The 27,715-nt window shown below is 39.9% G+C and overlaps 1 protein-coding gene across 1 annotated transcript; it reads left to right on the plus strand.

The window, feature by feature from the left end:
• Nucleotides 1-4,342: 4,342 nt before the first annotated feature.
• Nucleotides 4,343-26,339, plus strand: SLC26A4 (solute carrier family 26 member 4). Its single transcript, XM_085217342.1, has 20 exons — nucleotides 4,343-4,669; nucleotides 5,625-5,764; nucleotides 7,456-7,566; nucleotides 9,148-9,338; nucleotides 9,804-9,968; nucleotides 12,534-12,686; nucleotides 12,804-12,886; nucleotides 13,827-13,974; nucleotides 15,282-15,395; nucleotides 16,165-16,242; nucleotides 16,478-16,573; nucleotides 17,990-18,096; nucleotides 19,023-19,092; nucleotides 19,407-19,499; nucleotides 19,609-19,704; nucleotides 20,655-20,885; nucleotides 22,267-22,321; nucleotides 22,671-22,816; nucleotides 24,008-24,091; nucleotides 24,736-26,339. Exons 1-20 carry the CDS (start codon nucleotides 4,515-4,517, stop codon nucleotides 24,757-24,759), a joined length of 2,340 nt encoding a protein of 779 aa, XP_085073468.1. The 5' UTR covers nucleotides 4,343-4,514; the 3' UTR covers nucleotides 24,760-26,339.
• The last annotated feature ends 1,376 nt before the right edge of the window (nucleotides 26,340-27,715 follow it).

Raw genomic sequence — 27,715 nt, forward strand, 5'->3', positions numbered from 1 at the left:
AGTAGAATGATGGTCATCTTTCTTGAGTGGTCGTCTAAGACGTTTATTTAAGTTGGATAACACACTCAGCTCTTTCAGAGTTCTAACTCATCCCAGCTTAGTTATATAAAAATCTTCTGTTATTCCAGCAGGAATTATTTTGTATTATTGGCTTTGTAGAACTATGTCCTTACAAGAAACAATTGAAACATACTTTTCTTTTATAAAACTAGAAACTGAGGTAATATATCTGGAAATTGTAGCAGAAGGTAAGTGTTTCAGACGTTTGCCTGTGCATTGTTTCAAAACATTTCATACATGTTCAGAACCTGTGGGAATTCAGATTGATCAATTTTAAGTAAAATTTTCTAGTCAGTAATATTGTAAGTTATGGGTCATATACTGGGAAAAAAGTAAACCAAACTTGTACTTTTTTATATCTCAAACTTTGAGGCGGTTTGGTCCAAGGTATCTATGTTTGCCTGTTTTGTAGGAAAGAGTTAACAAAGTTCTCTGCTAATGCTGATGGAATCAAACTACTTCTGTGTTTATGAGGTTTTTTTTCCTAAACTCCTTTTTTTTCTGCTGAGTCAAGAAAGCAGTGAGGTCATGGTGGGTGCCTGAGAACTGACCTGAATATTAATAGACTTAACTCTGCTTTTCCCTTAAGGAATGCATTCACAGTTAACCAGAGCGTTCTTCCTTTTTTCCATTTTTTTTGCAACAAATACCTGCTCATGTACTTATTTAGAAATGTGAAACATACAGAGTCTTTCCTGAAAATGCGTATTTGTGTTAGCTGTACTTGCTGCAACAAGTACTAGCTACACGTCCTCACTGAAGAGACACTGCTTTCAGAGCTTTTCTGAAGGGTGAAAACTCTGGTTTTGCTCAGTACTGAAAATAAATTTGTATTTCCAAATGTGAAGTTATTACAGAAGTATTATACAACTGTCTCAGTTCTCATGTTCCTTGAAACACCAAATTTACTTTGTAAATGATGATGGAAAATCGGTTTTCAGTTATATCCTTCCAGTCCTGCAGTACTCTGCGCTGAAGATTCCTGCATATGTTAATTGAATAAGGCCTAAAAACATATTTCTGGAACTGAGCATCTCCAATTCAGACAGAACATGGAATGTTTTGTTTTCTGTGATAAAATGTGATACTTTGATTTCTCTCTTGAGAAATTTTGCAAATAGAACCAAGGTATGTTGTGAGGAAAATGAGAGTCCCTCTGATTTTGGGCCCATCAGCCTGAAATACAGTTGTGATCCACAGAAAAACCCTACTGTCAGGTCTGTTCTAAAAGAACATTGCTATTCCACCTCTTGGAGGAGGAACGTGCTGCAATCCTAAAGGAAGGTTCTTTCTATGCAGTAGATTCCCTTCAAACCACCGAGGTGGTCTTACTCTACACCAACACAACCAGGTTTGGGGTATCCAGATTCCCAAATAAACATGGGTACACAGAGGTTTGGCAAGAGGGAGCCTAAGCCATGTGTGGTATAGAGAGGGGGTTGATACCAGAGCTAGCGTGTTTATTGGAGACGAGGAGATACCAAGCATCTCTCAAAACTGATCAGGAAGTTGGACACTGATTGTAGCTGTAATAAAAACATCTGCAGGATTTGAGTTCATAGTTTAAATCCTTTCCTCTGTTCAGCTGCTGGAGAGCAGGCTGTCTGTCTAGTCTAACTGGGTTTATTCTTTGTGTTTTCAACCAAATCAGAAGAGGCAGAACTTCTGATGATAATCATGTTTTGTGAGAGAGCTTAATAGCTGCTCACCTGAAAAGTGAGACCATGTTCAGTGTCTCTCTTAGCCTGAAGTTCAAACCCTTGTTCCTGTGACTATGGAAGAAACTAAGACTGGCCAGCAAGGCACTAACCTACTCCTTCCCTTCTGAAGACATACAGAGAAGACCTGGTGCAGCAAGTAAAAGGAACTCTTACTCTTGGTCAGTAAGGGCAAAATCTTAGGCTTTGATTCTTCTCTAGACGTGGCTTGGGCATTTTGAGTTATGGACTCAATGGAACAGACCATATAGCAATGTCATAAGCAGAGCCCTGGCTGTGCATCCATCCTTGTCTTGACATACCAAATACAGGATCACAGAATCATAGAATGGTTTGGATCAGAAGGGACTATCAAGATCTAGTTCCAAGCCCCCTCCTATAGGCAGAAACACCTCCCACTAGACTAAGATGAACAAGATTATTTCAGAAAGAGTAGCAAATAAAAAGGGGAACAAAAGGGTTTAGAAAACTTAGCTTTTTTTTCCTTGAAGCTAAGGAAAAAAAAAAAAGAGGAAGAAAAACACTCTGAAGTTGTAAAAGGAAGCGAACATCCTGTGGTGTTTCATTCCTTATCATCTTCCTCAATTTGTTTTGTTTTCAAACATGGGTAAATACATTGTGTTACACAGATGGTATTTTTTTCTTGAAGTCTCCTCAAATGTGCTTAAGTCTGTCCTGCCAGTATGCAGTCCTACAGAGTTCTCATTCATACACCAACTGCTGATGATCCTACACCATCTCACACCTGTGAGATGCTGAATCTCAGAGTGCAGTTCAGCCAGACACATGCTGCAGAAATAGATTTGAAAAGAGCACGAGTTCACAAGTTACAGTTGGACCAGATTCTTTGTACTGTAGTCTCCCAGTGTTAATTGTCATGGTCAGTAGGACTCTTAGTTTGGTTTAGTTGGTTTGATTTGGTTTGCTTTGATTTGGGTTATTATCTGGTTCTCTTTGAAAGTCCTAGTTACATGGATTATAAAATAACTGCACTTCTGTAGGTGTGCTATGAGAAACGAATATGTAATACTCATCCAGTCCTCAAAATTGAGTTAATGTGTGTTGTGAAGCATAGGGCATCCATGGTTATTTCCTGCAAATGTTTCTGTTTTCCTTTAATTTAATGACTAAACTAGAAGCCGTTATATCTTCTGGAATCATGTCATTGTCTTTGTACTCAGTTTAGAACCTAAGAATATGTTACCACAACAGCTTTTCAAAGTTAGATTTCAAAACAACTTTTCATGCTACTTGGTTTTATCAGAGTGGATCTTAACTCAGCAGAGTACGCAGTATTTAAGCCAGCTGAATTTTCCATGTGTAGTTTAGTATACATCAAACTGAATCAGGCATCCATTCTGCTTTCCAGTATTAATTCCATTCCCAAAGTACTATCTGCTAGCAAAACCAATCTGAAAGCTTTCTTGTTCTGGAGTGCATAGCATTTATATAAGATGACTTTCCTTAAAATCCCATTGCTGTGTTGTACTCCTTTCAGTGCTGTGTTTAAGGGTTTCTACAAAACACTGTGGCTCTGCTTTGCAAGCAGGCTGTTTGGCTGCCTGGTACAATACTGCTCATATCAGAGCATATCAGCAGTTCACCTAGATGTTTCTCACAGTACAGCAGTAGGGGAAATCTGTCACGGTCTGAACCTGCAGATTGTGTGTTACACTACAAAATGTACTTTCAGAAAATAACCTCTTTACAGCTTCAACGTGCCTGGAGCTAAGACTGTGCTTTAAAACCAAGGCCGTCAAGAATATCCACAACTAAGTAGCTCATTGAACAAATATTTTGCTTGATCCAGTGCCCTCAGTGTGTGCCCTCAATGCCTCTTTGATGTGAGTTGAAACACATTCAACTCACTGATTCTAGATTTGAATTGTCTCCTGGCGTGATGGTGAGGCCCTGGCACAGCTGCCCATAGAGCTGTGGGTGCCCCATCCCTGCAGGCACTCAGGGCCAGGTTGGACGAGGCCCTGGGCAGCCTGAGCTGGTGGGGGGCAGCCAGCCCACGGCAGGGGTTGGGGCTGGGGGCTTTAAGATCTCTTCCAACCCAAACCATTCTGCGATGATTCTATGAGGACACACGCTTTGCTTTACAATTGCAAGATATTTATTAGGTTGTCCTGCACACCTAACGCAGAGCAGCTGCTGGCGTAGCTCGCAGTGCTTAGCAGGTCTGACTTTTTCAGCCCGTCTTATCTCTAAGCCAAAGTTACAACAGGACCACCCAGGAGCTCATTCTCTCCGATCCCCTCGAGCAAACCAGAAGCCGCTGCCACCATCTGCGGCCGCAGGTGTGACTCAAAGAGCCTATGGGTTCTGAACCACGTCTGCTTGCAGCTGGTGACGTTCAGAGAGCAGCTCCTGGGGCTGCGTGCCCGCCGGGCGAGCGCTTTGAAATGCAGCCTCCTCCCCGACGGGACAGAGGGGCCCCGGGGCTAGGAGGGCTGCTGCGAGGAGCGCCGGCCCGGGGCAGGGCGAAGCCGGGGAGGCGGACGGAGGCGTCACCCACGTCGGCCCGGAGCCGGCAGCCCGTGTTTCCCCATAAATAAACGCTCCCGGCCCTATAAATGCCGCGTGAGGAGGCGGCGGTGGGGCCTCGCCGCTTCAGGACGCGGACAGCGCCGCACCGCGGGGCCGGGCCGGGCCGCGTGCCGAGCCGTGCCACCAGGGGGTGCCGGAGCGGGAGCGGGGCTCCGCTCGCTGTCCGCCACCTCAGGCGGGGCCATGGCAGCGGGCGTGCGGGCGGAGGAGCCGCTGGCGGAGCTCGGCCACTACGTGGTGGCGCGGCCCATCTACAGCGAGGCGGGCTTCCAGGAGGAGAACGAGCGGCTGCCGCTGCCGCCTCCCACACTCCTCGAGCGGGCGCGGGCGGCCTGCAGGTGGGTGTGGGCAGGCGGCGGCCGCGCTCCTTCGCGGGGCTGGGAGCCGTGGGAGCGTCGAGGTGGGACCGCCGGGTGCGGCGCGGTGCTGCCGGTGTCCGACTGCTTGTCTTCGCCCCAAAGTGAAGCCATACGTGGCGCTTCCCCCAAAGAGTTTGGGGCACCGACAGGTGCCTCGTCCTGGAAGAGACCACCTGTGGCTCCTAAAGCATGTATAACCCCTCTTGGTTTTTTTTTTTTCTGTCGGTTTCTCTCAGGGCTTTCTTGGTTGCTTTCTCTCAGAAAAACTTTTTTGGTTGTTTTCTGTCACAGCGTCCGTAGCTACTTTCTGTCAGGACTTTCTCGGTCATTTTATGTCAAAGATTTATTGGTTGCTTTCTGTCAGCACTTGAGGGCCATAGAAATAATCCGAGGGATGGAACACCACCCTGTGAGGACAGGCGGGGAGCTGGGGCTGCTCAGCCTGGAGAAGAGAAGGCTGCGAGGTGACCTGAGAGCGGCCTTTTAGTATCTAAATGGGGGATATAGGAAAGAAGGGGAGTAGATACAGATTTTAAAATCTGTAGCAAGGTCTGTGGTGGTAGACAGGGGGAAATGGTTTCAGACTAAAAGAGGGGAGATTTAGGTTGGATATAAAAGTTTTTTACAGTGAGTGTTGGTGAGGCACTGGAACAGGTTGCCCAGAGAGGTAGCAGATGCCCGGTCCTTGGAGATATTCAGTGTCAGGCTCTGGGTTCTGACAGGGCTCTGAGCACCTGATCGAGCTGTAAGTGTCCCTGTTCATTGCACAGGAGTTGGACCAGATCAGCTTTAAGGATCCCTTCCAACTCAAATAATCTTATAATTCTGTGAACTTTCTTGGATGCTTTCTGTCAGGGTATCTTTCTGTCATTCTTCCTTGGTTCTTTTCAGACTGCAGCTCCATGCGATCTGTGCATAACTTGTTTTCTCACAGCTGTTCAAGAAAAAAGGCCTTCCAGATCACCAAGTCCTTCCTGCCCATCCTGGAGTGGCTTCCCAACTACCGGATGAAGGAGTGGTTGGTCAATGACATCATCTCAGGGGTCAGCACTGGCCTCGTTGCCACCCTGCAAGGTACGCCCTCACGCACGGCTCTCTGATGTTATGCAGATGGAATTACAAATCTGAGACTTGTTATTTAATACTAGATATTAGGTATTATCAATAAATAATTAAAGCTTTTAATTTAGCCCTTTTTTCTCTGCCTAACTAGAAGATCTGAATTTCCTTTGATGCGCTAGCAAGATGTAATTAACTTCTTTTATCCTGTCTTTTTACTCAAAGAACATTTTTTCAAATATTTAAATAATTTTAATTATGTTGTGATGGATCAGTTAGGTCATGAGCCTGTAGTTCTTCTGCAGCTTCCTATAAAAACCTAATTATTCCCCCCAGATAGTGCAATCTTGACATGTGCTTTCCTTTAAAATGCTACTCACAGGATTGTTTAGGTGTCTGCAAGAAAACAGTCCTCACTGAGGTATGTGGTGCTGTATTCACATTTAAGAAGTTATAAACTTGATGGATATTTACAGTACATGGTTTATGAGAGAAGCATTCAGCAGATAGACAAGTAGAAAAGTGGCAGAAATAAGCAGTAATTTGTGAAACTATTGTAGTAAAGTCAGGCTTATGGTGGTGCCCTTCTCATAAGCAGGTCTAACTGTAACCCTGCTGTCAGCCAGCACATTCATTTCTTTCACCTCAGAGTTGCTGACAATTCTTCAGGACAGGGGCAGGTGAAGTTAGCTGTGTTGACCTCACATTTTCCCTCAATGGAAATTGAGTGCTTACACAAGGAGGCAAAGATTGGAGAGACTCCATGGGAATGAAGAAAAAGTAGTTTGCTTCATTGCCAATTAGATGTAAATATTCCCTACTGCCTCTTGCTTTGGAGCATGCTAGAAAGGCAGACGAGGAGTAGTACAAACTCTGTGATTTAAAAATATAAACGTTATAATTCTGAAATACCAAATCATCAGATACTGGGAGAACTGACTAAAATGGTTGCCAAAAAAAAAGGCTTATGGGATCCTAAAATGCCCAAAATCCCTAAATTCCAGCAGTTTTAAATGTCACTTGTAGACCTCCTACCAGCCTAGCAGTACAACCAGGTCTTCAGCCTTTCTGAGCTCTGCCATAGTTTTGTGTTATCAATGCAGAATATTACAGTCTGCAATAGGAGCTAACAAGGACCTGATACTGATAACATCCCTTCCCTTCTTTCCTTCTCTTGCTGTGTTGAAGTTGACAAGTTGCTTGAGTTTACAAAGTAAGAAGATTAAAGGATCGAAACTCTTAAATTTGGGTGATTTATTTTTGGTTATTAAGTTCATGAAAACTGATACCTGACAAAAAGAAAAAGGCCTGATTTTCAGATGCGTGAATGTCCTGAATCATTATTGGTACAGTACAATAATTCAGAGTGTATGCTTGAAAATTCTGCCTATAAATTGAACATTTCAGTTTCTCACTTTTCTCTCAAAGGCAGACTGCTTGAACTTCACGTTTGAGCCAATGCTTTATGCCACCTATGCAGATATAGAAACAACTTTCAGTAGTAACTCATCCAAGTACTAGTGTGGGATATACAGTCATTTACAGTCACTGGTACTTACGTGCGTATCTGCAATTGATTTACAGATAAAAACATTCTAATTTGTCCCTGGATAAACGGAATAAATCCTCCTGAAAGTCTATTCTAGACAAGATAGTAGTTTGCTGAGTGATTTTAAATGTGATATTTTGTTCACGTATCATTTCAGGTTTGGCATATGCTTTACTGGTGGCAGTTCCTGTTGGATATGGCCTCTATTCTGCCTTTTTCCCTATCCTGACATACTTTTTCCTGGGAACATCAAGACACATATCAGTTGGTAACCGCATATGTTCAAGTTACAGTAAATTAACTACTACAGGATGTTGATTCTTACTGTGAATATTAGTATTTCATATAAGACAGATACTTTCTAAAGCATATTGGTTGTGCTGAATATTAATATTGGTGGACTTGGGGGACTTAAGACTTATTTCTTCTCTGTACAGACAGCTAACTTCAGTTGTGCCAACGCATGCCTTTTGCTTGCATTTATGCTGAAGTTTAAATCTTGTCTTTGGCTACACTCTATGCCAGAAATTACAGGATAAAGTCTGCCTCATTGGGCAGTAAGAAGAGACATTTAGTCTATCAGCTAAAGCTCAAGATGGCTAAAACAGATCTCTTAGTCTTCTCCACACGCCTTCCTTGTTACATCCTTTTTGATCACTGTGGACAATGTCATCTTCTTGCCTGTCGCGGAGACCCAGAACCTGTGTTTCTACTCCAGCCTCGCTCTAGGTCCTCACATCAAGGCTATGGGTAAACCTCATTGATTCCTTCTGAATACTTTCTCTAAAATATTTTTTCTCTGTCAGTTCTCATTTTTGAAATACATGTTACAGCTTGATCACTGAATTGTCTTTTTTTCCCCTCTAACAAATAGAGCCTTACCTCATTCACATCCACCAGTACGGGATTGTTTTTCTCTCACAAAGCTTTGGCACGATATTGTGGTTTCTCATTAACTTTCTTCTCTGTGGAATCAAATACATCTGCATGTTGTCTCTACTTTCTGTCTTCCACCCACCAGATCACCTCTGTTCTTCAGCTCTGAGCTCTTACCTCTACTTATGTTGTCATCTCTACTTTCTATGTTTTCCACTCTTTTTTTTATACTTTCTCGAGTATGCTTACTTGTCAAGTGTACTTTTATTTACCTGTAAAATTAACTTATCCTTCTTTAAGACATTTTATGATGTTCTCCTTTTCTGTATAATTTTAGTAAAAGCTACAGCAAATCTGATTGCTTTTAGATTGTGTTTTGCTGACGTTATGATCATTTACTATCTCTGTATCTTGCCCAAAGTATAGTTTCAGTCATCTTTAGCCGATATAATACCAAACTACTGCCAAAAAGGGCAATCTTTTCCCTGAGTGCGTGTTCCTGCCACCACTGTTGTGCTGGATTCCTGACCATGCAGCCATGTGGCAATCTGCACCAGTGCATTCATTCAGCTGAACCTAACTGTGTCTGAAAAAAGAGTGAATCAAAACATTGTTTTCAGCTGGATAAGTTTCTCTTGTGAGTGGTGCTGGGACACAGAACTGCTGATGCAGATACAAAGGAGATGGTCAGAATATGCCACCCTGTTTTGCCTTGCTATACCCCTAAATTGGCATAAGCAAAACATGAAACTGAACCTCTGTGTATAACAGTTTTGTTCAGGATGGAATTGTATCTCTGTCGTGTTTGCAGTGCTGTGGATTCTGGCCCTTTCTTCTTCCTTTTCCTCCTATGGAGTAATGTACCCCAGTTAAAATATTAAATTATATTTCTGATTTAGAATTTTCTTGTCTAGTCTGATAAATGCTTCCTTTTGATGCGTATTAAGCTTCAGTGTTCTGTTTGTCATTACAGGTCCATTCCCTGTAGTCAGTTTGATGGTGGGATCAGTTGTAATGAGCATGGCCCCTGATGACAATTTTCTCATAGTTGGCAGTAATGCTACAGGGACTAATGGTACTGAGATACTGATAGACACTGACTCCAGAGATGCCCAGAGAGTGCTGATTGCCAGCACCCTCACATTTCTGGTTGGAATTTTACAGGTAAAATAGTTGTCTTGAGGTCACAAATTGATACTGCTTTAATTTTAATGGGAAAACATACACCACAGAAATACATGCCATGGCAGCGAGTCTTTTTCCTGTAGTAAAACACGTAAATGAAGGAAAGACTTTTCAAACTCTGAAGAGCTTTTGGGAGTTTATTCTTCTTAACCCTGGGCAAAGTTGGTGGCAGCATGATGGGGAGCACAAACAGCAGAAGAATAGCATTGTGATTGCAGACCAACAGACCTGCATGAAACTAAATGGAGCATCCTTTCACACAGTTCTTCAGGTCTCCTTCCTTTCCCTGGATGGCATGATGTTAAGCTACATTGATCTTCAGTGAGGGAAGATGCTCTTAAGACTACCTCAACAAAAATAAAAGAGTAAAACTTAAGAAACTGCCAAATAATAGTGTACATCTTATTGCTTAGCAAGCTGTGTTACTCTTCGTGGTTTTTCCAGGTGGCATTTGGAGTTCTTCAGATTGGTTTCATTGTGAGGTACCTCGCAGATCCACTAGTTGGGGGATTCACAACTGCAGCTGCTTTTCAAGTGCTCGTATCACAATTGAAAATAGTCTTAAATGTTTCAACTAAAAACTATAATGGTGTCCTTTCCATAATATATGTAAGTATACCCTTCTAATCTGTTTTGGGTTTGTGCCAGAATTTTTGCATAATTATTTATCTTCTGCTTCTATTTCATACAGGAATGCTTCTTGTATCTATGTAACTGTGGGGCATCCATTTAGTTCTCACTCTCAGGAAGATCTGCAAGTGTTCATTTATAGCTGTGTGGCTCTCAACAGCTGTTTCCTTGCTTTCCCAGACCATAAAAGGCTAATTGTAGTGTCATAGTCCATTTCAGGCAGAGCATTCTTTTTCACATAAAATTTAAAAATAATTATGCAGCAAAACAGTTTTTCTTCTCTGGGCTGTCATTTCTGGAGGCTGTTTCCCTCCCAGCCCATGGCTCTTGTCTTAATGGGAAGCTCCCGAAGCTCAAGTCCCAAGCCTCTTAAACCATCCTGGTCAAAGACATTTTCCATTTCATGTTGTAGCCATGTCTGTGACTACAGAAGGATGTGGATTCGCACCCCGTGGCCAGGTACCTGCTGGTTAGCTAAGGTGAGGCTAAAAGTTGCTGTCACAACTCCATTTGTTAATCTTAGAGGAAATGATCAAATGGAGAAATGTTCTGGCCGTGTTACAGGAATACTGAACTCCTGGAGGTTCTCGTATTACAGAGTCGTCTCCTTCCCCAGGGAAATTATTGAGAGTTCTTTCACTGACTTCACCGTTAAGCTGTTCAGGTGCACAGTATTTTAGATCTTCCATAGCTCTTTACATTAGAATAACAGATTTCTAAAAGAGACTGCTGTAGAACAGAGAAGTTACTGGCAGATTTTATATTTCTGTTCAGACAAACCAGGCAAGAAAAAATGTGTTATATATATATTAGTAAAAATAGTCTGAATGTGATTACAAATAACAAGGAAAATATTTAGGAAAAAAAAATCTGGTGGAGTATTTGAGGAAAAAAAAAAAATATATTATTTTATGGGCCTTTTAACCATTGAAAACTCTTCCCCCTCAAGCAATAGAAAATTAGATAGGATACAATACTATACGCACAATGATGGACAATCGATCCAGCAAGTTTTTCTCTCTGTTTGTTGCTGTTTTTTTGTTTTTTTTTTAAATGGTTGTTGAATGGTAGTACATCTAGTAGAAAGTATTTTTGAAAAAGAATTACATGGTTCTTCCAGTTCCTGCAAGCCTGTGTGCAGTGCTGAAACTCGGGGCTTCTGCATTCTAGTAGGTGAGCCAGGTGGAGGTGTTTGCAGATGTGTGCAGAGCAAATAAATCGTGATTTCTGGTCTGCTTAATCAGAGACTTGTTATGTCAGCTTCAGCAAGTCTCAAACCTGCCTCAGCAGTGGTGTGTAACAAATTGCAGCGCTGAGCATCTGACATTGGCAGGATTCATAACCTCCAGCTAGGAGCCCCTTGTTTCCCTGTAAAATATGGCAGAGGCAGACATGGTAAGTAAGAATGGGACTTGTGGTAAGCACTACAACAGGCAAGAAGTGGTTTCAGCCACTCAAAAAAAAAAAAAGAGACATCTGATTCACTGCTTCAGGAAGGGTTCTCCTTTAGCTTAGAAAACATAGCTAGTTATGCACTGCAGTGTTTTATTTCAAACCAAGGAGTTTTTATTGTGATGGAAGTGGTATTGCAGCTGCAGTCCTCCCTTTGCTAGGAGGCAAGAAGTCTATTTTGAACCTTTTTTCCACCAGATTGTTCTTCACTGTGCATAGAATAGTCAAACTTTTTTGGAAGCAAGTGCCGAGTGAGAATTACCTCCTAGGAGCAGAGAGGAGATAGATGGGAGAACCTCCAATCAGTGTCTTTTCTCTGATCAGCCCTTCCTGTTTTCTCTGTACACTTAGGAGTAATACTTTTTTCATGTTTGTATAAACACTGTACAGCCATAAATGTCAGCTTCGCAGACTGTTGTTTGCTATAAACAATAGGTCCAAGCAAGGACATAGGAAGGATAGATGAGGGAGCTGCCTGTTGTTCTGCAGCTGCGAGTGCTCTGGCCTGGGGCTGACTTCTGTTGGGAACAGGGTTAACACACCACAAGGTGAGGCTTTGCAACCACTTTTCTCAAATGCAGGACTTGCCTTAGCCTGGCAGGATCCATGCTGTCATACTCATTGCCTGGATGTCAGTAATGAAAACTGGGAATTTGTAATGCACACTGTATGTACTGAGCATTTCAGCAATTAGAGTTTTGCTCTCATTTGAATAGAGAAGATCTTTTGCTTTTTGGAAAGGGAAGAAGTTACAGATCTTCCTGTCTTTCCTCTAAGGTAGAGGTAAAACACAGGTAGGATTTAGCTTTTGCTATTAAGTCTTAGTTTTCTAAAAAGCAGGAAGCAGAAGCCCAGTGTGGACAATTATTTCGATTACATCTTTTCTGTTAAAAACACCACAACATCCAGCCACCAGCTGTGTAGCAGTATGATAGTTCATCAGACAAAGTCATCCTCAAGTTCCTCCAGGCTTGAGCAAAGGAGCAGGCAAGTCTTGGCCTCCTCCAAAACCCCATCTGCCTGGGTTGCCTTGTGAGTGTTTGTGTGTTTTCACATATTTCATGTGCACATGTTGTAATTTTTATTTTTCAGACTCTCATTGAAACGTTTGAAAACATTGGCACCACCAACATTGCAGATCTTATTGCTGGACTCCTCACCATTTTTGTCTGCATGGTAGTTAAAGAGATAAATGACCGATTCAAACACAAGATTCCTATACCAATACCAATAGAAGTTATTGTGGTAAGCAAAGGAGCACTTAAAAAAAAAAAAAAACTGACAATAGCTGAAATAGGTGGGACTGGTTACAGAAGAACAAGACCTTTTTTAAGTATTAAAACTTGTTTCATTTGATTACAGACTATAGTAGCCACTGGCATTTCATATGCTGCCGACTTGGAAAAAAAATATAATGCAGGCATTGTTAAGAGCATTCCAAGAGGGTGAGTGCCTTTGTTTTCTGGGACATAGATATTATTTTAATTGGCTAAAAATGACAGTGATAAGATAGAAGATATAAAAGAAATACTGAGAGCTGTAATCTGAATTTGGAACTCAGATTCCTGGAGCAGCTTCTTGGAGAAGTCCTGAGTTTTAATTCTGGCTCTGTCATTTATGTCACCTAATTATGCTGCCTACTTTTTCTTCCTCTGTAAAATAGGCTTAGAAATGTTCACCTGATTCATGAGGTTCATCTAAGAATCAGTTGTTTTGAAGTGAATATAGATGTATAGAAAACAGAACAAGTAATTTAAAGGATTTTAAATAATGAAATTCTATTTCTCTGTTGATTAAATTGCTATAAACCTGAGTTACTCCACTGTAGTTCATATTCACGCTGTTATCCCAATCAATATTGTCCCTTACATAGTCATAGGAGCAAGTATACTGAGGATTACACTGGTAGAGACTTTCACTTGAAAGATTCAGAGCATTTCACAGTAGTAACCTTCACATTCCATTTGGTATTCGGGCCTTGATTAATTAAAATTTGTGGAAACGCAGTAGGGGATCAAATGTTTTTGAGGTCTTCCGTTGAAGTATGTTAACAACAATATGAAGTGTCATTAACATATTTATGTAATTCATCATATTATTCAATATTTCCTTTATTCCATTCTTCAGAAATGTACTTTTTCACTTTGCTATCATGTTCTCATGCTGAGAACAATGGGAGCTTTGTTGCTGAGAAAAAGAATCAGGATTTTGGCTATGATGAACTAGATAAGCGTGTTCTGTATGTCAGTGGGCTGTTTCCACCTTTTTATTAACTTGAAACACTACACTTCATATTATAAGCAACCTGCATGCCTCTACCTCAGACTTTACTAAGAACGTAATTAGATCAGAGTTGATAATACTAACGTGTTTTCTAAATGCTAGATTTTTACCTCCTGAAGCTCCAGATGTCAGCATGTTTTCCCAGATGATAGCAGCCTCCTTTTCTATTGCTATTGTTGCTTATGCTATTGCGGTTTCTGTGGGGAAAGTATATGCAACCAAGTATGACTATGCCATTAATGGAAACCAGGTACGTATAACCAAACTGGTTTGTGAATGTGGGCAATGCAAGTTCTGTTTCACAGTAAATTAAGAGTCAAAGAAGTATTTTTCCAAGAGAAGTTATAGTCTGATGGGAGAAATTCTTCAGTAGCTGGAAAAAAAAACCCAAAAGCTATGAATTTTCCAGATACAAAAGACTAAGCTTAGCTGTGAATGATGGACAAATAGCTTACCTGAAGTTAAAATATCATCATAAAAGCAGGTAGTAAAATCATACTGAAGTACAGTCCAATACTACTATGTGCCAGTGTTTATTTTGTCTCAATGGATTCAAAGATTGTTAAGATCTGCAAGTGGTGGGAACTGTATTTCTAGCATTTTCATGGAGAACACAGCCGTTACACAGGAGTAGGTATGCATCATCTCAGTCTGTTCTATCAAAGAACGTGACTTTATAATCCCACTCTTGTAATTAGAGCTTACGGAAAGCTTCATTTTGGAGAAAAATAGGGAGAGAGTTGAAATAAAATCTTAAATGATATTTTTAAACATTTGTTGTGAGTGGAAGGCTCCTGTCATTCTCTTAGCTTGGTGGAAACAGCATTTCTGTCAATTATATGGGATTGCAGGCACTCTCAAGTGCCTCATTTCCCAGCAGAGGAATGGCCCGGATCCCAGGACATAAAGCTCCCAGGGTCCTTGTCACTTGAGCAGAACAACCAGCATTGGTAGGTGCCAGCATCTGTGACCCTGGAGCAAACTTATGAGAATGCTGCCTGGGACTCAGCATGAGTTCTTTGGGATGTTCAGAAGGAAAAACTTTGGCTCAACTAGAAGTTTTCAGTGAAACTGTGTTCTGGATTTTTTTTTTTAAGCTCCTGATTAGTTCCACTAATAATACAATGCTTTGTGTTAATTAAAGGCTTGTCTAAACTCAGACTGTTGCACTGATTAAAATCACTTGTTTAGAATATGATACTTCAGAGTTAAATTTATACTAGTCCTTTTTGTTGATGTGATTATGCTAAAGTAGTTGTTAACAATGTTAATTTTGATAGCATTGTTGGAAGTAAGCTGTAAAAGCCTTTATTCTAAGCTATGCCCATATGAAGGAGAGTATACTGACGTATACTCTTGTGTTGGTTTCTAAACACATGTGGCTACAGTAGCAGAAGAGAAATTTGTGTCAGTATTTAACAGCAGACAGTAATCTAGACTCTTCTCAATATTTCAGTGCTAACCACTTTATAAACTATTGCAAAAACTATTGTCATTCTCCATTGCAAAAGCAGCTTCAGGAATCTTTATTTACAGTATCATCTAATTACATTTCAGGAGTTTATTGCCTTTGGGATCAGCAACATTTTTTCTGGTGCCTTTTCTTGTTTTGTTGCAACTACTGCTCTTTCACGGACTGCAGTCCAAGAAAGTACTGGTGGAAAAACTCAGGTAATGACCTCTTCTTACTAATACTGTGCCCAGGTGAGTTTAATATTGTATGGGGATGAAAATAATCCTAAAATGGTTGCGTTGCTGGCAGGTAAAATGCCACAGGTATCTCAGCTAGCAGATCGTGCTCTGGTCATGCATCATTTTCGGTAGCTCTGCCAGAAGAGGGCAATCAAGTTTTACATAGGAAGATTTGCATTAGGGGTCCAAAATCCTTCAAGTGTAATGCTCCAGAATTTCATTACCAGTTAAGGCACTGAGTTTGTCCCATCTGGAATTCAGCATGAGGGAGGAAGTCCTCTCCCAGATGCCTGTGAAATACTTAAGCTCCTGTATGTTTGCCTGAGCAGCCCTGCTGTACCTGCCCTCATGCCATCTTTCTTATATTCTGCGTGCTCCTCCTCTGTTTGACAGTGCCCTCACACTTATTTAGCAGTGGAGAAATGCAGGATATCCAGCAGCCCCACTTCCAGCTGACATGCAGACTCTGCTCCTTTAATCTCTCCGTGCAACTCAACCCCCTCAAGACCTACTACCTTGTGTGCAGCTGTTTGCACTACCTGCTTAATTGAATTCCCTCTGTGTTAGCTGAACTGTGTAATGATTGCCCATGTATGCCTAAACACAGTAGCATTTTGGCAGGTCTCCTTGTTCCTAAAGAAATGTAATGTCCAACCACTTGTGTACCCTAGGAACAAGTACTTTGTAATCCTGGAAACATAAAATATGATCTTAATGTGCTCATCTATAAACACTCTGTCCTCCACAGGTTGCTGGTATAATCTCAGCTGGAATTGTTTTGATTGCCATTGTTGCCCTGGGGAAATTGCTGGAGCCCTTACAAAAGGTACTGTATTTGTTCTCTGCAGCATAGCCACCAGCACTGATCAGATCCAAAAGCTTAGCTTCAGTGGACAGGATAACAGCCCTGGTAGATGTTGTGGTGATTGATTACAGAGGAGGTTCAGGTTTGCTGTGCAGAATGATGAACGCTTTGTAAACAGAAAACTGAAAGAGGATTAAAATATCTTAAGAAGCATCTTTGCTTCTGAATAACATATTTTCACCATTTTTCTTCACAGTCTGTGCTGGCAGCTGTAGTCATAGCTAACTTGAAAGGGATGTTCATGCAAGTGTTTGATGTTCCCCGTCTATGGAAACAGAATAAAGTAGATGCTGTAAGTCAGCTAATTTTTTCTTTTCCCCCTAATGTTCCTATGTCTTTTTCTTTTGCCTTTTAGTGTCATCTAAGATTTTCCTAACTACTACATCAACAGAATTTTGTAACGTTAGCATCAGGAAACTTTAGATTTGCTAATACAAACCAGTATTGTACGTATCCTCGAAACATATGTGCCGTAAGATCAGGTGAAAATTCCCCATTTTAGAGTTTTACACATTTTTATCTTTATCCTTTTTATTTTCTATACCCTACAGTAAGAAAGCCTGTGCACTGATGAGTCCTTCATAGCGATTACCATAGTTTACAGCAATCTTGTGATGAGATGACTTGAAAATCAGAATGGTTTGTGGCCACCTTTAGCATTCTGCTTTGATCCTCTATACAGTTTAAATGGGCCAGAAAAGATGACATTTTATTCATTCATGCATATAGGTTTAATTTGTTACCATATTAGTATCCCATTTGCCTGGATAACCTCAGTCCTTACAAAATATGTTTTTTTTGCTGTAACAGAAAATCCAACCTAGAATCCATGCTAGAAAGTGGATTCATTTGGTGTACTAAGGGATATATGAACAGAGTCTTCTTACAAACCTTATCTCAGGGTACATGCTGACATCTTCCACTGGGATTTCTGTGGAACAGCCCCTCAATGTGGATCCTAAAGGAGAATTTTGCATGAAAAGTATTTTGCGTATTCAGTCCCTACTACAATCAGATTTTACAGTAGGGGGTCTTTGGGCAGTATCTGCTTTAGGGAAATCTGAATTTATTTGGTCAGTTATTTAATAGTCCTCTTGGTAAGGAAAAGATTCCACTGTCTTGAGTAAGAAGTGTGTGCACTCAGCTTTGGGTGGGATTAGGTCCACTGCACGTTCTGCCTGGGCAGTGATGCAGGGAGTAACTAAGGAGTGCACTTCAACTGTTCTGCCTGAATATTCACTGGAGACTTTAGAGAGTGCTATCAACCTGCTAGCATGAAATAACTCTCTTTGGAACAGTTCTGATTCCTAGACTTCACTGAGGAGCCCCCTTCCCTCTCTATACATCTAACCTCTGATTTTTAAAAGTGAGGTTAATAAAAACAGCTGCCATCAGAAAGAAGAAAATGCAGTGGTTAATGGTATCCCCTTTAATTTCACTGAGTTAACTAGATACTTGAAAAATGTCTATATGTTAAAAGTAATTTCCTAAAAGCTAACCATGTCTAATAAGATAGTGATGAAAATAAGTATCTTGAACGTAGATGAAGACTTTTCTAAGCAAGTGAGCTAATTGCCAGCATGCTATGATGATTTTCAAGGTTAAATTCTTCTGCTACTCTTACTGATAGCCAGTGAAGTGTAGTGAATCTTTAAAGCGACCAGGAATACTATGTCATAATTAAGAGACTTTATTATTTCCTCTCCAGATGATCTGGGTTTTTACATGTATAGCATCCATCATTCTGGGACTTGATTTGGGATTACTTGCTGGCCTTTTGTTTGGATTGCTGACAGTTGTGCTGAGAGTTCAGTTGTAAGTAACACAGGATCAGAAATAACTGTTAGTGTTATACCATGAAAAAGAAAGACTGTACTGAAAAGGAAGGGGATTTGTGGCAGAAAATCTTCTTGGGCTTACCAAGATTTTTAAGTGGAAATCTTCAGAACAAAACAATATTTGTGTACTGTCATTTAAAAATTACACTGTGTTTGTGGTTGCTCTAAGAACATGTGGTAGTGGAACGATGAAAAACGTTGGCTTTGCAGAATCTCATTTGACCATCTTGTTACATTTTCTTGATCTTTGTTTTTTTCTGAAAGCATCACATATCTGCTTTCCTTCAGCCTGGAGTTCAGAAAATATGATTGACAGCAATACCAAAGTATAGTTGCTCTGTCAGCAACTGCATAAAAGTAGATCCTTCCAAAAGTGGCTACAGAGTGGTAGTTTATAAAATCCACTAACTTAAAATTTGCTACAATTTTTAAAAAGTGTAGGTAGAGGCTGCAAACTGTTTTGGTTTGCAAATCCAAAGAAAAAGCACTGGACAACCAGCTTTCAGTAATCTGAAGATGATGTAAATATGTTGTTTCCATTGATTGAAAGTGTAAAAAGTAATCCATGTTTTCAGTCTTTTTTTTTTTTTTTTTAATTCAAACCAAAATAAGGTGCTTTTAATACATCTTTCTAGGTTGGGAAGCAATTGAAACAAACTATTCATCCAGATCTACATAAAAATGCCTGAGATGAAAGTACCATGCCTTTAGAAATAACATTTCCTTATAAGTCAGAAAAGTAAAGTGATACAAAACCAAGATACAAGACTTTCCAAAGGAAGCTATTATTTTGGTAGAGGAAAGTAGAATACAAGCGTCTGTGACAGTTTGTGAAGCAGTCACTTCAGTTCGTTGAATGCCTAAGTATGATGTTTACTTTCACCATCCTTTTGTTTCTGTTAGTCCTTCATGGGGTGGCTTTGGAAACATTCCTGGCACAGATATCTACAAGAAGGTCAAGGACTACAAAAATGTAAGTGACTGCTGAGTTGCTTCCTTTCAATCTACAAGTGTAGTACAGAGTTGTGCCTTGCCATTTATTGACAAGTTGAATTTGAAAGTGGAGTGCTTGACGATAATAATTTTCAGCATTACATTCTTCATCTTGATCAAGATGGTTGGTCCATATTGCATGCAGGGCTATAAGCGTCTAAAAATGGAGTCAGCAAAGGTATCCCATTTTTTGCGTGTGAATTAGCTATATAGTTAATTGTTGAAACAGTTGAACTGCTTCTTAGTAGCCACAATATAGTTTTTGCTGCTTGACTTTGCATTCTTTGGCAATAGGCTGTAGAACCAGAGGGTGTGAAGATCCTCAAGTTTTCAAGTCCAATTTTTTATGCTAACATCGATGGACTGAAAAGCAGCCTCAAATCCACAGTAAGTGATATGTGATGGTTTTGGATGCTACCTAACTGCTTTGGGTTTTCCTTAGAATTATATCTAGGTGAAATTAAATCATTTTGATGTTTTGATCCTTCTTCTGTAGGTGGGATTTGATGCAGTCAGGGTATACAATAAGAGACTCAAAGCACTGAGGAAGATACAAAAACTGATCAAGAAAGGGAAATTAAAAGCTACTAAGGTAAAATTATTTTTTTCCTCCTACTCTTTTGCAAGAGATTACTTCTAGAGCTTATTACTTCAGAGCTCTTCTGTACTCATCTTTAAAATAGTGATCAGTCTTACTTTTCATCTCTATAGTAGGAAGACTGGGACCTGCAGGGCGTCTAGCAGAGCGCTACACATATTGCCAAAGACCACAAGATGGAGGCAGCTGTGACAGTCATAGTGTTAACAGCAGTGGAAGTGACAGATTCCCTGATCTTACCTCCACCTCTCACCACCTCAGATTGTCCCTGTGCAGTAAAAGCACTGGCACTTCCATATGTGCAAGGTGTTATTATCTAGCTTCTTGTGCACGGATAAGCTGTACCAGCTAACTTGTAGACATAATTTTCCAGCTCCTCCTCTGAATATACATTGCTGTAGGTAAATGCTTGCAGGAGTGGACAGGTACAGGTAACCTTTTAAATCTCCAGAGGTAAAAGTTCAGAATGTGTATTCTGCTGCCAGTGCTCTCGGTTCACAATGCAATATTTCTGTATGTATTCCACTTCATGATGGAAGTTAAATGCTCAGTTATGTGACATCCCAACTTTTGACCAAGTCATTTTGCCATGTTAGCGTATGTGGTAATTCTAATTCAAAGTTGGATTTGAATTCAGTATGCCAGTCTTTAAATATTTCATAAAAATAGAACTTTTGAGGAAGGGAGTAGCTCCAAGATTTTTTATTATTGATAGTGGCCTTTTTGTAGGAAGATGCTCTGTTAATACAGTAAAAATGAGGAAAGGAAATATACTGCACAGAGAAAAAGGTAGTTCATTCACCCTATCTTGTTCTTAAATTCTTGGATACAATATTGGTCTCATTCATTCCTGAAGCAGAAGTTATCGCAAGGTAGTATTTCCTGTAAGCTCAAACCTTTTTCTGTGATTAAATTATATATTTCACATATTATCTGCACATTAGAATGGCATCATCAGTGAGCCTGGCATTAGTAATGAAGCTTTTGAGACTGATGAGGAACCTGAAGACAACGAAGATCTTCAAGTTCCCACCAAAGAAGTAGAGATCCAAGTAGACTGGAATTCAGAACTGCCGGTCAAAGTAAACATCCCCAAGGTGCCCATCCACAGTCTCATTCTTGATTTTGGAGCAGTAACCTTCTTGGATATTGTAGCTGTGAGATCAATAAGAACGGTAAGGGCATTATTTCTGATGTTCTATGGAAATTAATCTAGCCAGCAGCATTATAAATCAAGAGTTGTTTTTAGAAGGTTGCTGTTGAAAAATATCTTTAAAACTAGGAACAGGTAGAATATTGGTATGTGCATACTGCAGGTGAAAATAAAAAATCTGGAGGTTGCATAGTCAGGTACTCTAAAATGAGTACTGTAAAATGTGGGACCCTTGTATGCACGCATTCTGACATTTTAGTTATATATTTTCTTTCCACATGCCTCCTGTTTTAATCTGGGCACAGAATGATACTCACTCAACACAAAGGTAGTAAATATCTTACCATCATTTTTAGTTTGTAGCCACAAGGTTTATTTCTCCCATACTACTTAAGCTATAAAAGAAGAAATCATGATTATTATTTTTTTTAGTATTTTCTGCACTTAATATAGGAGTGCTTCATCAACATTAGTTTATCTTCACACATTAGACTGAGGTCATAAAGTGATGATGTTCCTAGTTTAGGGAGAGGAAAGTGAGGTGAAGAGATAAGTCACAAGCCGGTAGGACGAGACTGTTTAGTCTTTTATTTTACTTTCTGTGCTCAGATTACTGATTTCACTAACTTCAACTTGTAAATGGGGCTGCTTATCCTGTCTGTAAAACAAATCTAAGATTATCAAGATTCTCAATAAGCAGAAATTGTCGCAATTAGTAATCAGCTCTGAAAATGCTTTTTGTAGAGACTCACCTGCCATCAGGGAGCCAGGAGTAGCTTTCAGTCGTAGCATTTTAACTGCCTGAAATTCAGGAATGTGGCGTGACTTGGTTCAGCCCTAGTTTTGTTTCAGTTCCAGCTTCGGAGACAAATGAGAGGATGGGTTCCACAGATGCACCTCTTTCCATATGCGGCCATTTCATCCAAGCATAAGTCCATCTGGTGCATTATGGGAGGGAAAAGCTCTGCAAGAAAAAAAACTGCATGTGCCAATGAGAGACTGTATCATATCACTCAAGGCAAATGAAGGTTTCTCAGGCCTACAGGGTCTCACTTGAAGAGACATGATTTTTCATATTATGAAAACAGAAACAGAACTTTAATAATAAACAGCAATGCGTGCATGTGTAAAATGAATGATTTTACTAACATAGCCCAAGATTGGCCATGTCAGCAAACAGGCACTTAACTAATTGGTCTTAAAGCATCATGAAGTTTAGCAATTCCTTTTCACTATGAATAAGCAAAACATGAAATTTTGAATGAAGGCATTAAGAAACAAATGAACAGCATGTGTGCACAGATGTTTATCTATATATTACATATATCAACATATATACACATCTATGTACTTTGTCCTTACAGACTTTATTTATTCATGTCTTTGTTGCAAACTCTTTTTAGATTATTAGAGAGTTTGAGAGAATTGATGTGAGAGTATACTTCGCTTCATATCAAGGTAAACTTTCAAATATATCTACTATCGCTTCTGCAAAGAATAAAATATGGATTAGAAGGGATCTCTGGATGGGACTGTGAAAGCAGGTTTTTTTTCTAGTAAAAAATGTGAATTATCACATTATCACACTGACAACCATGGTGAGCTGTTCTGGGATGCAAAGAATGACGGGATTTAAAGAAAATGTAGAAATTAAAATCTAATAAAAAAGGTAAAAACATGGCCGGTTATTTATTTGGCTGCATATTTGATTTCTAATAACTGCAGCCATGTATTCTGACATTTATTTATTTAATTACTTCAAATTGTATTCACCTGCAATTTTTTTATTTTTATTTTTTTAATTCAGACAACCTTATATCTCAATTGGAACGAAGTGCCTTCTTTGATGACATTGTCAGAAAAGACATGTTCTTCCTGACTGTCCATGATGCTGTGCTCTACATACGGAATCAAATGGCATACAGTGACAACCAGGATCCCATATTTGAGAAGGTAAGGATATCTAGTAGTACATTTCATTTCCTTCCATCATCTAGCATTCATCCTTGCAATTTCTCTTACAGCATGCCACATGTGAAAACTAGATTTTTTGTACTGTAGTACAAAAAAAAAAAAAAAAAAAAGAACCTAATAACTTGAACAGCTTCTGTAGTACATGAATACTTTGCTATTCAAAGTGTGGGTCTCTCAGCCCCAGGGTCTTGGTAGTGAAATGAACATGAGAAGCAGGATGTAAGGAGAACTCTTAATCCCAAAACTTCTTGTCTAGCTTCTGCCATCTGGCAGCATAAGAACCTCCTCAGCTGGAGGATGCGTTTGCACCATTGCTTTTAATCATCACAGCTGGAATTTTCTTTGATGTGTTGGTTCTTGTTCCTTTTGGAACCTATTTACAGACTTTGGCATGATACTATCCTGTGGAGATGAGTCCTGTAATTTTTAATGTGTTATGTGACATACATTTCCTTGTGTTTGTTTTAAGCCTACTGGATCTCTGTATTGTTAAGTGGAATTAATAATCATTCCCTAATCTCTTTCCCAGCACTATTAATAATTTTGTATAACTCCTTCGTAAAAGTTGGAGTCCCATTCTACTTCGTGTGAGTCTATGCAGTTCTTCCAGGATAATTATCATTCCTACTGCCCTCCTCTGTGCACGTTCTAGTTGTATTCTGGTTTTCAAGACAACCAGAATATTCTGTGATGTTTAAAGATGTGGGCTTACATTACGAAAACAACCTGATAATGTTTTTGTTTCTTTGCACCACAATTCCTTCCCTAACAATCCCTATTGTAGTGTTATGAATAAATGGTATCTAACATCAACATTAGGGATAAATAACTAGGAAAATATCCTTATTTTTTGCTAATTTTTGCTTACTATCCAGGATCTAGACTTTTTTACTGTAGTGTAGTAGAGACTAACATTTTGACAGAGCTATACAGCAGTTAGAGATAGATTTTGCTTTTATTATTTTTACAAAGCTGTAACTAGTCATATGAGAGAGATGTTACCAAAAGCTTTTCAACATACACATTTCTCTCAGCTTTGTCAAAGAACAGTGAACAACAGACTTGTAAGACTGTTGTTGTTGAAGTTATATAGAGATAATTCAGAATAATAAATCATCTTCAGTAATACAGAAAACATGTAACTTATCATGCTTCCTTCTTTCTACCAAGATTTCACTCATGCAAGAATCTAAAGAACCTATAGAATTCACAGAAACAATCCGGCCTGCTGATGAGCTTGACGTTCAGGAAGAGGTATGGACTTTAGATCTGAATGTATCTGTTATCTATAGAATACTGCTCGTTTTATTCCTTTATAGCACTGAGCCATGCTGTTAGGCCTGTAGAACCAAACCCTTAATGCTTTCCTTCTTCATAAATAAATACCCACCCTGGCCACCTGGATGTCAATGCTTAGTGGAGGAATTCAGGTTGTTGGGTTGTTTGGTTTTTTGGTTTTTTTTTTTTTTTTTTGAGATGTAGCAGATTATAGTTTACAATAGTGTACAACACCTCCCGATCTCTGTCACTTTAGGACTACTTCTAAGACTGTGTAGGCTTACAAAGGCTTCAGGCATCCAAGCCCAAAATAACAGGCAGCCTCCCCCATTCATTTCTTCTTGAATACAATGGGCATCTTCTTGCATAAATCAAGCATTTTACAGGAAGCTGTAGTTGCACAGGTGCCTTCAAACCTGCATCTTCCTGAGTTGTCTAATGCAGACACAAGTCAAAGGGCAGTTGCTTCAGAACAGGCCTTTCACAGTTACCCTCCATGAGGCTACACTGAACATAGTCCCTGTGGAGTTAAAAAAAAAAAACACACAAACTTTTTATTTTTCAAAGTGGTGCATGCTCAGAACTAACTGCGTCTTTCTACCCTTTCAATGTTTCACTAGGCTATGCGCAGACTTGCATCATGAAGATGGACTGCTGGTACCGTCTTACTCACTGCAATATTTATGCACCAGTACTACATAAGCATTTTCTGCAATGAAACCAATCTTGGCACTTGAAGAAAACAATGATTCTTTATCTGAATGATACAGATCTCAAGAATTCTCCAAATTTTAGCTAATACTATCTCTGAAGTATTCTGGACCTTGATTCAGCAAGCACTTTCTAGTATGATACATTGGAAAAAAAATCAGAAGACTAATATGAAATGTATTCAATTCTGGGGCTAGTCAGGCAGAAGGTGCATTACGTTGTTATGTCAGAGTGTACAGGAAGAAAAGCTGCTTTGTGCTCCGCCCTCAGAAGTTGAAAAGAAGTTGAAGATCTTTGGATCACAGGCCTTTTGCTATGTATTTGCACAATGTCTAGTGAGAGGGTGAGAGTTCTAGCTGGCCAAGGTTTGGCAATTCTAGAAAATTTGTGCAACCATCTTGAAAAACATACCTGGAATGTTCTTTCCAGGCAGTTCCTTAAATTGCTACAGGTTGATGGATAGCTGAAATGGGTGACAGGAAACAGCCACATGAACAGGAAACTGCACTGAACTACAAAAAAAACTTTGAATACAGTAACCTTCATTAGCAAATATGTTTGGATATGGGTTTGTTAGCTCTGTATTAAGCCCATTGTAGCAAATCATGCACCACTATTAATGATTTTCCCTAAAATGAAGTATATACAGATGATTTTGGCTATATATCTTTCATCAAGAGTTAGATTGGGACCCAGACTGAATCAACGAAAACCTTAATTCTCAAGTACTTAGTGAGTTACTTAATGGATGCTACAGAATGCAAGTAAGAGAGTCAAAATGTCACCTAGTATAAAGGTTTTTAACTATGAAATATAGAAGTTTAAGTAGTTTAATGAATGATTCTATTTTTATATAGCATATTTTTTTCTTTTAATATTCTACATCAAACTGCTGCTGTTCTTTTGCAGGACATGTATAGACATTTGACAGTCCATAATGCACAAGTGCAATAATTTACAGAAGATAAGGGAGTTGAACTTTAATCCTTATTTTAGGACTACATAAAATAGATATGCAGTAAATCAGTGATCTTAATTTCATGAAGAAACATTTGTTTGATGGAAAACAGACTGCTACCTTAACATTTTAGCACTATATTATTTTTTAATGGAAAAACGAACAAACAAAAAACCCAAATCTTTGCACAATGAGGGATTATATAATAGCAGAAGTATAAGAAATGTCCAGGTATAATGTCCCCTCAGTATTTAAGCTTCCCTGTTGTTGGCATTTATGTTGATATTTGTTAAATCTCTTTATTTGATAACATCAGAGAATTTTTCTGATATCATACTGCACTGAGAAAATTTTTGCTGCAAGTAAAGTTAGTGGAAAATCTCAGGTGAAAAGCTAAGCACTAAGTACATATTCTGCCCTACAGACCTGAGTGAACTCCATTAAGATCTTTCTAAAAAAAACCTATAAATTTCAATCAGTTGGACAGGATCCTCACATAGTGGGTAGAGGCATCAAACTGACATCTTTATTCCCTAATAAATGCAAAAAACTTCAGTTCTAATGACAATCGGTGTCATTTTTTCATTTCAAATGCAATGGGGGTTTGATCCTCAGAGAAGCTGCTGTTACAGACCAAGCCAGTGAAAACATGACTTTTTATTTACTGTTAGGCAAATGCCCTTTGTGTGCCAGACTGACATCTCCATGAGCTGAAACTAGGTACATGCTTAGGAGCCAAGCCAGACTGACCTGCACCTCCTGAGATGGAAGTCTTGCTTTATATTTACATTAATGCCGAGGCTCAAGCTGGAACTTGACAGTGTGTACTCTTAGCACTACCCATCTTCAGTCTCACCCCTTTCCTGGCAGTGTAACTCAGGAGATGGCTCTTCTGCAACATCACTGACAAAGCTTCTGTGTCAGGCCATGGCCCCAGTCTGTATTAACCTGAATATAAAGCACTATTGCCAGTGTGTGCAGCAGGACAAGGCCAGTAGCATTTCTCAGAGGCTGTACTGCTTTTCTAAAGCTGTATTGCTTTTCTTTAGCCCTGCAGAGAAGGACGTGGGGGTCCTGGTGGATGAAAAGCTTAACATAACTAGCAGTGTGTTCCTGCAGCTTGGAAGGCAGATGGTATTCTGGGCTCCATTAGAAGAGGAGTGGCCAGCAGGGACAGGGAGGTGATTGTCCCTCTCTGCTCTTGTGAGGCCCCATCTGCAGTACTGTGAACAGGTCTAGGGCCTCCAATACAAGAAAGACAGGCTGTTGGAGAGGATCCAGAAGAGGGCCACAAAGATGATCAGAGGGCTGGAGCACCTCCTGTATGAAGGCAGGCTGAGGGAGCTGGCCTTGGAAAAGAGAAGGCTGTGGGGTGACCTTATTGCAGTCTTCAGTACCTAAAGGGAGCCTATAAAGAGGAGGGAAATCGACTCTTTGAAAGGATAGATAACTGCAGGACAAGGGAAAATGGCTTTAAGGAGGGAAGACTTAGGTTGGATGTCAGGAGGAAGTTCTTTACAGAGAGAGTGGTGAGGTGCTGGAACAGGCTGCCCAGAGAGGTCGTGGATGCCCTGTCCCTGGAGGTGTTCCAGACCAGGTTGGATGGTGCCCTGGGCAGCCTGGTCTAGTATTAAATGTGGAGGTTGGCGGCCCAGCATGCGGGGGGTTGGAGATTAATGGTCCTTCCAACCCAAGCCATTCTATTGTACTCTCATTCCTGGACTGTGTATTTCTTCAAGGTATAGTAGCGTTCTCAGTTTAACTGAGTACAAGTACAAAGTACTTGACCTGTCCTGAACATTAGTGTTCCACACAAGGCCTGCATTTACACAGAGCACTGAGACACGTGCAGGGGGCATTCACACACCTGTCAGAGCAACAGGGACTGTGTGCTTCCTCGTGCTGTGTGTGTGCATCCATTGGATGAAGGA

The sequence above is a fragment of the Meleagris gallopavo genome, chromosome 1 (genome assembly GCF_905368555.1).
Source record: "Meleagris gallopavo chromosome 1, MGAL_WU_HG_1.1, whole genome shotgun sequence".
In the NCBI taxonomy this organism is placed as follows: domain Eukaryota; kingdom Metazoa; phylum Chordata; class Aves; order Galliformes; family Phasianidae; genus Meleagris; species Meleagris gallopavo.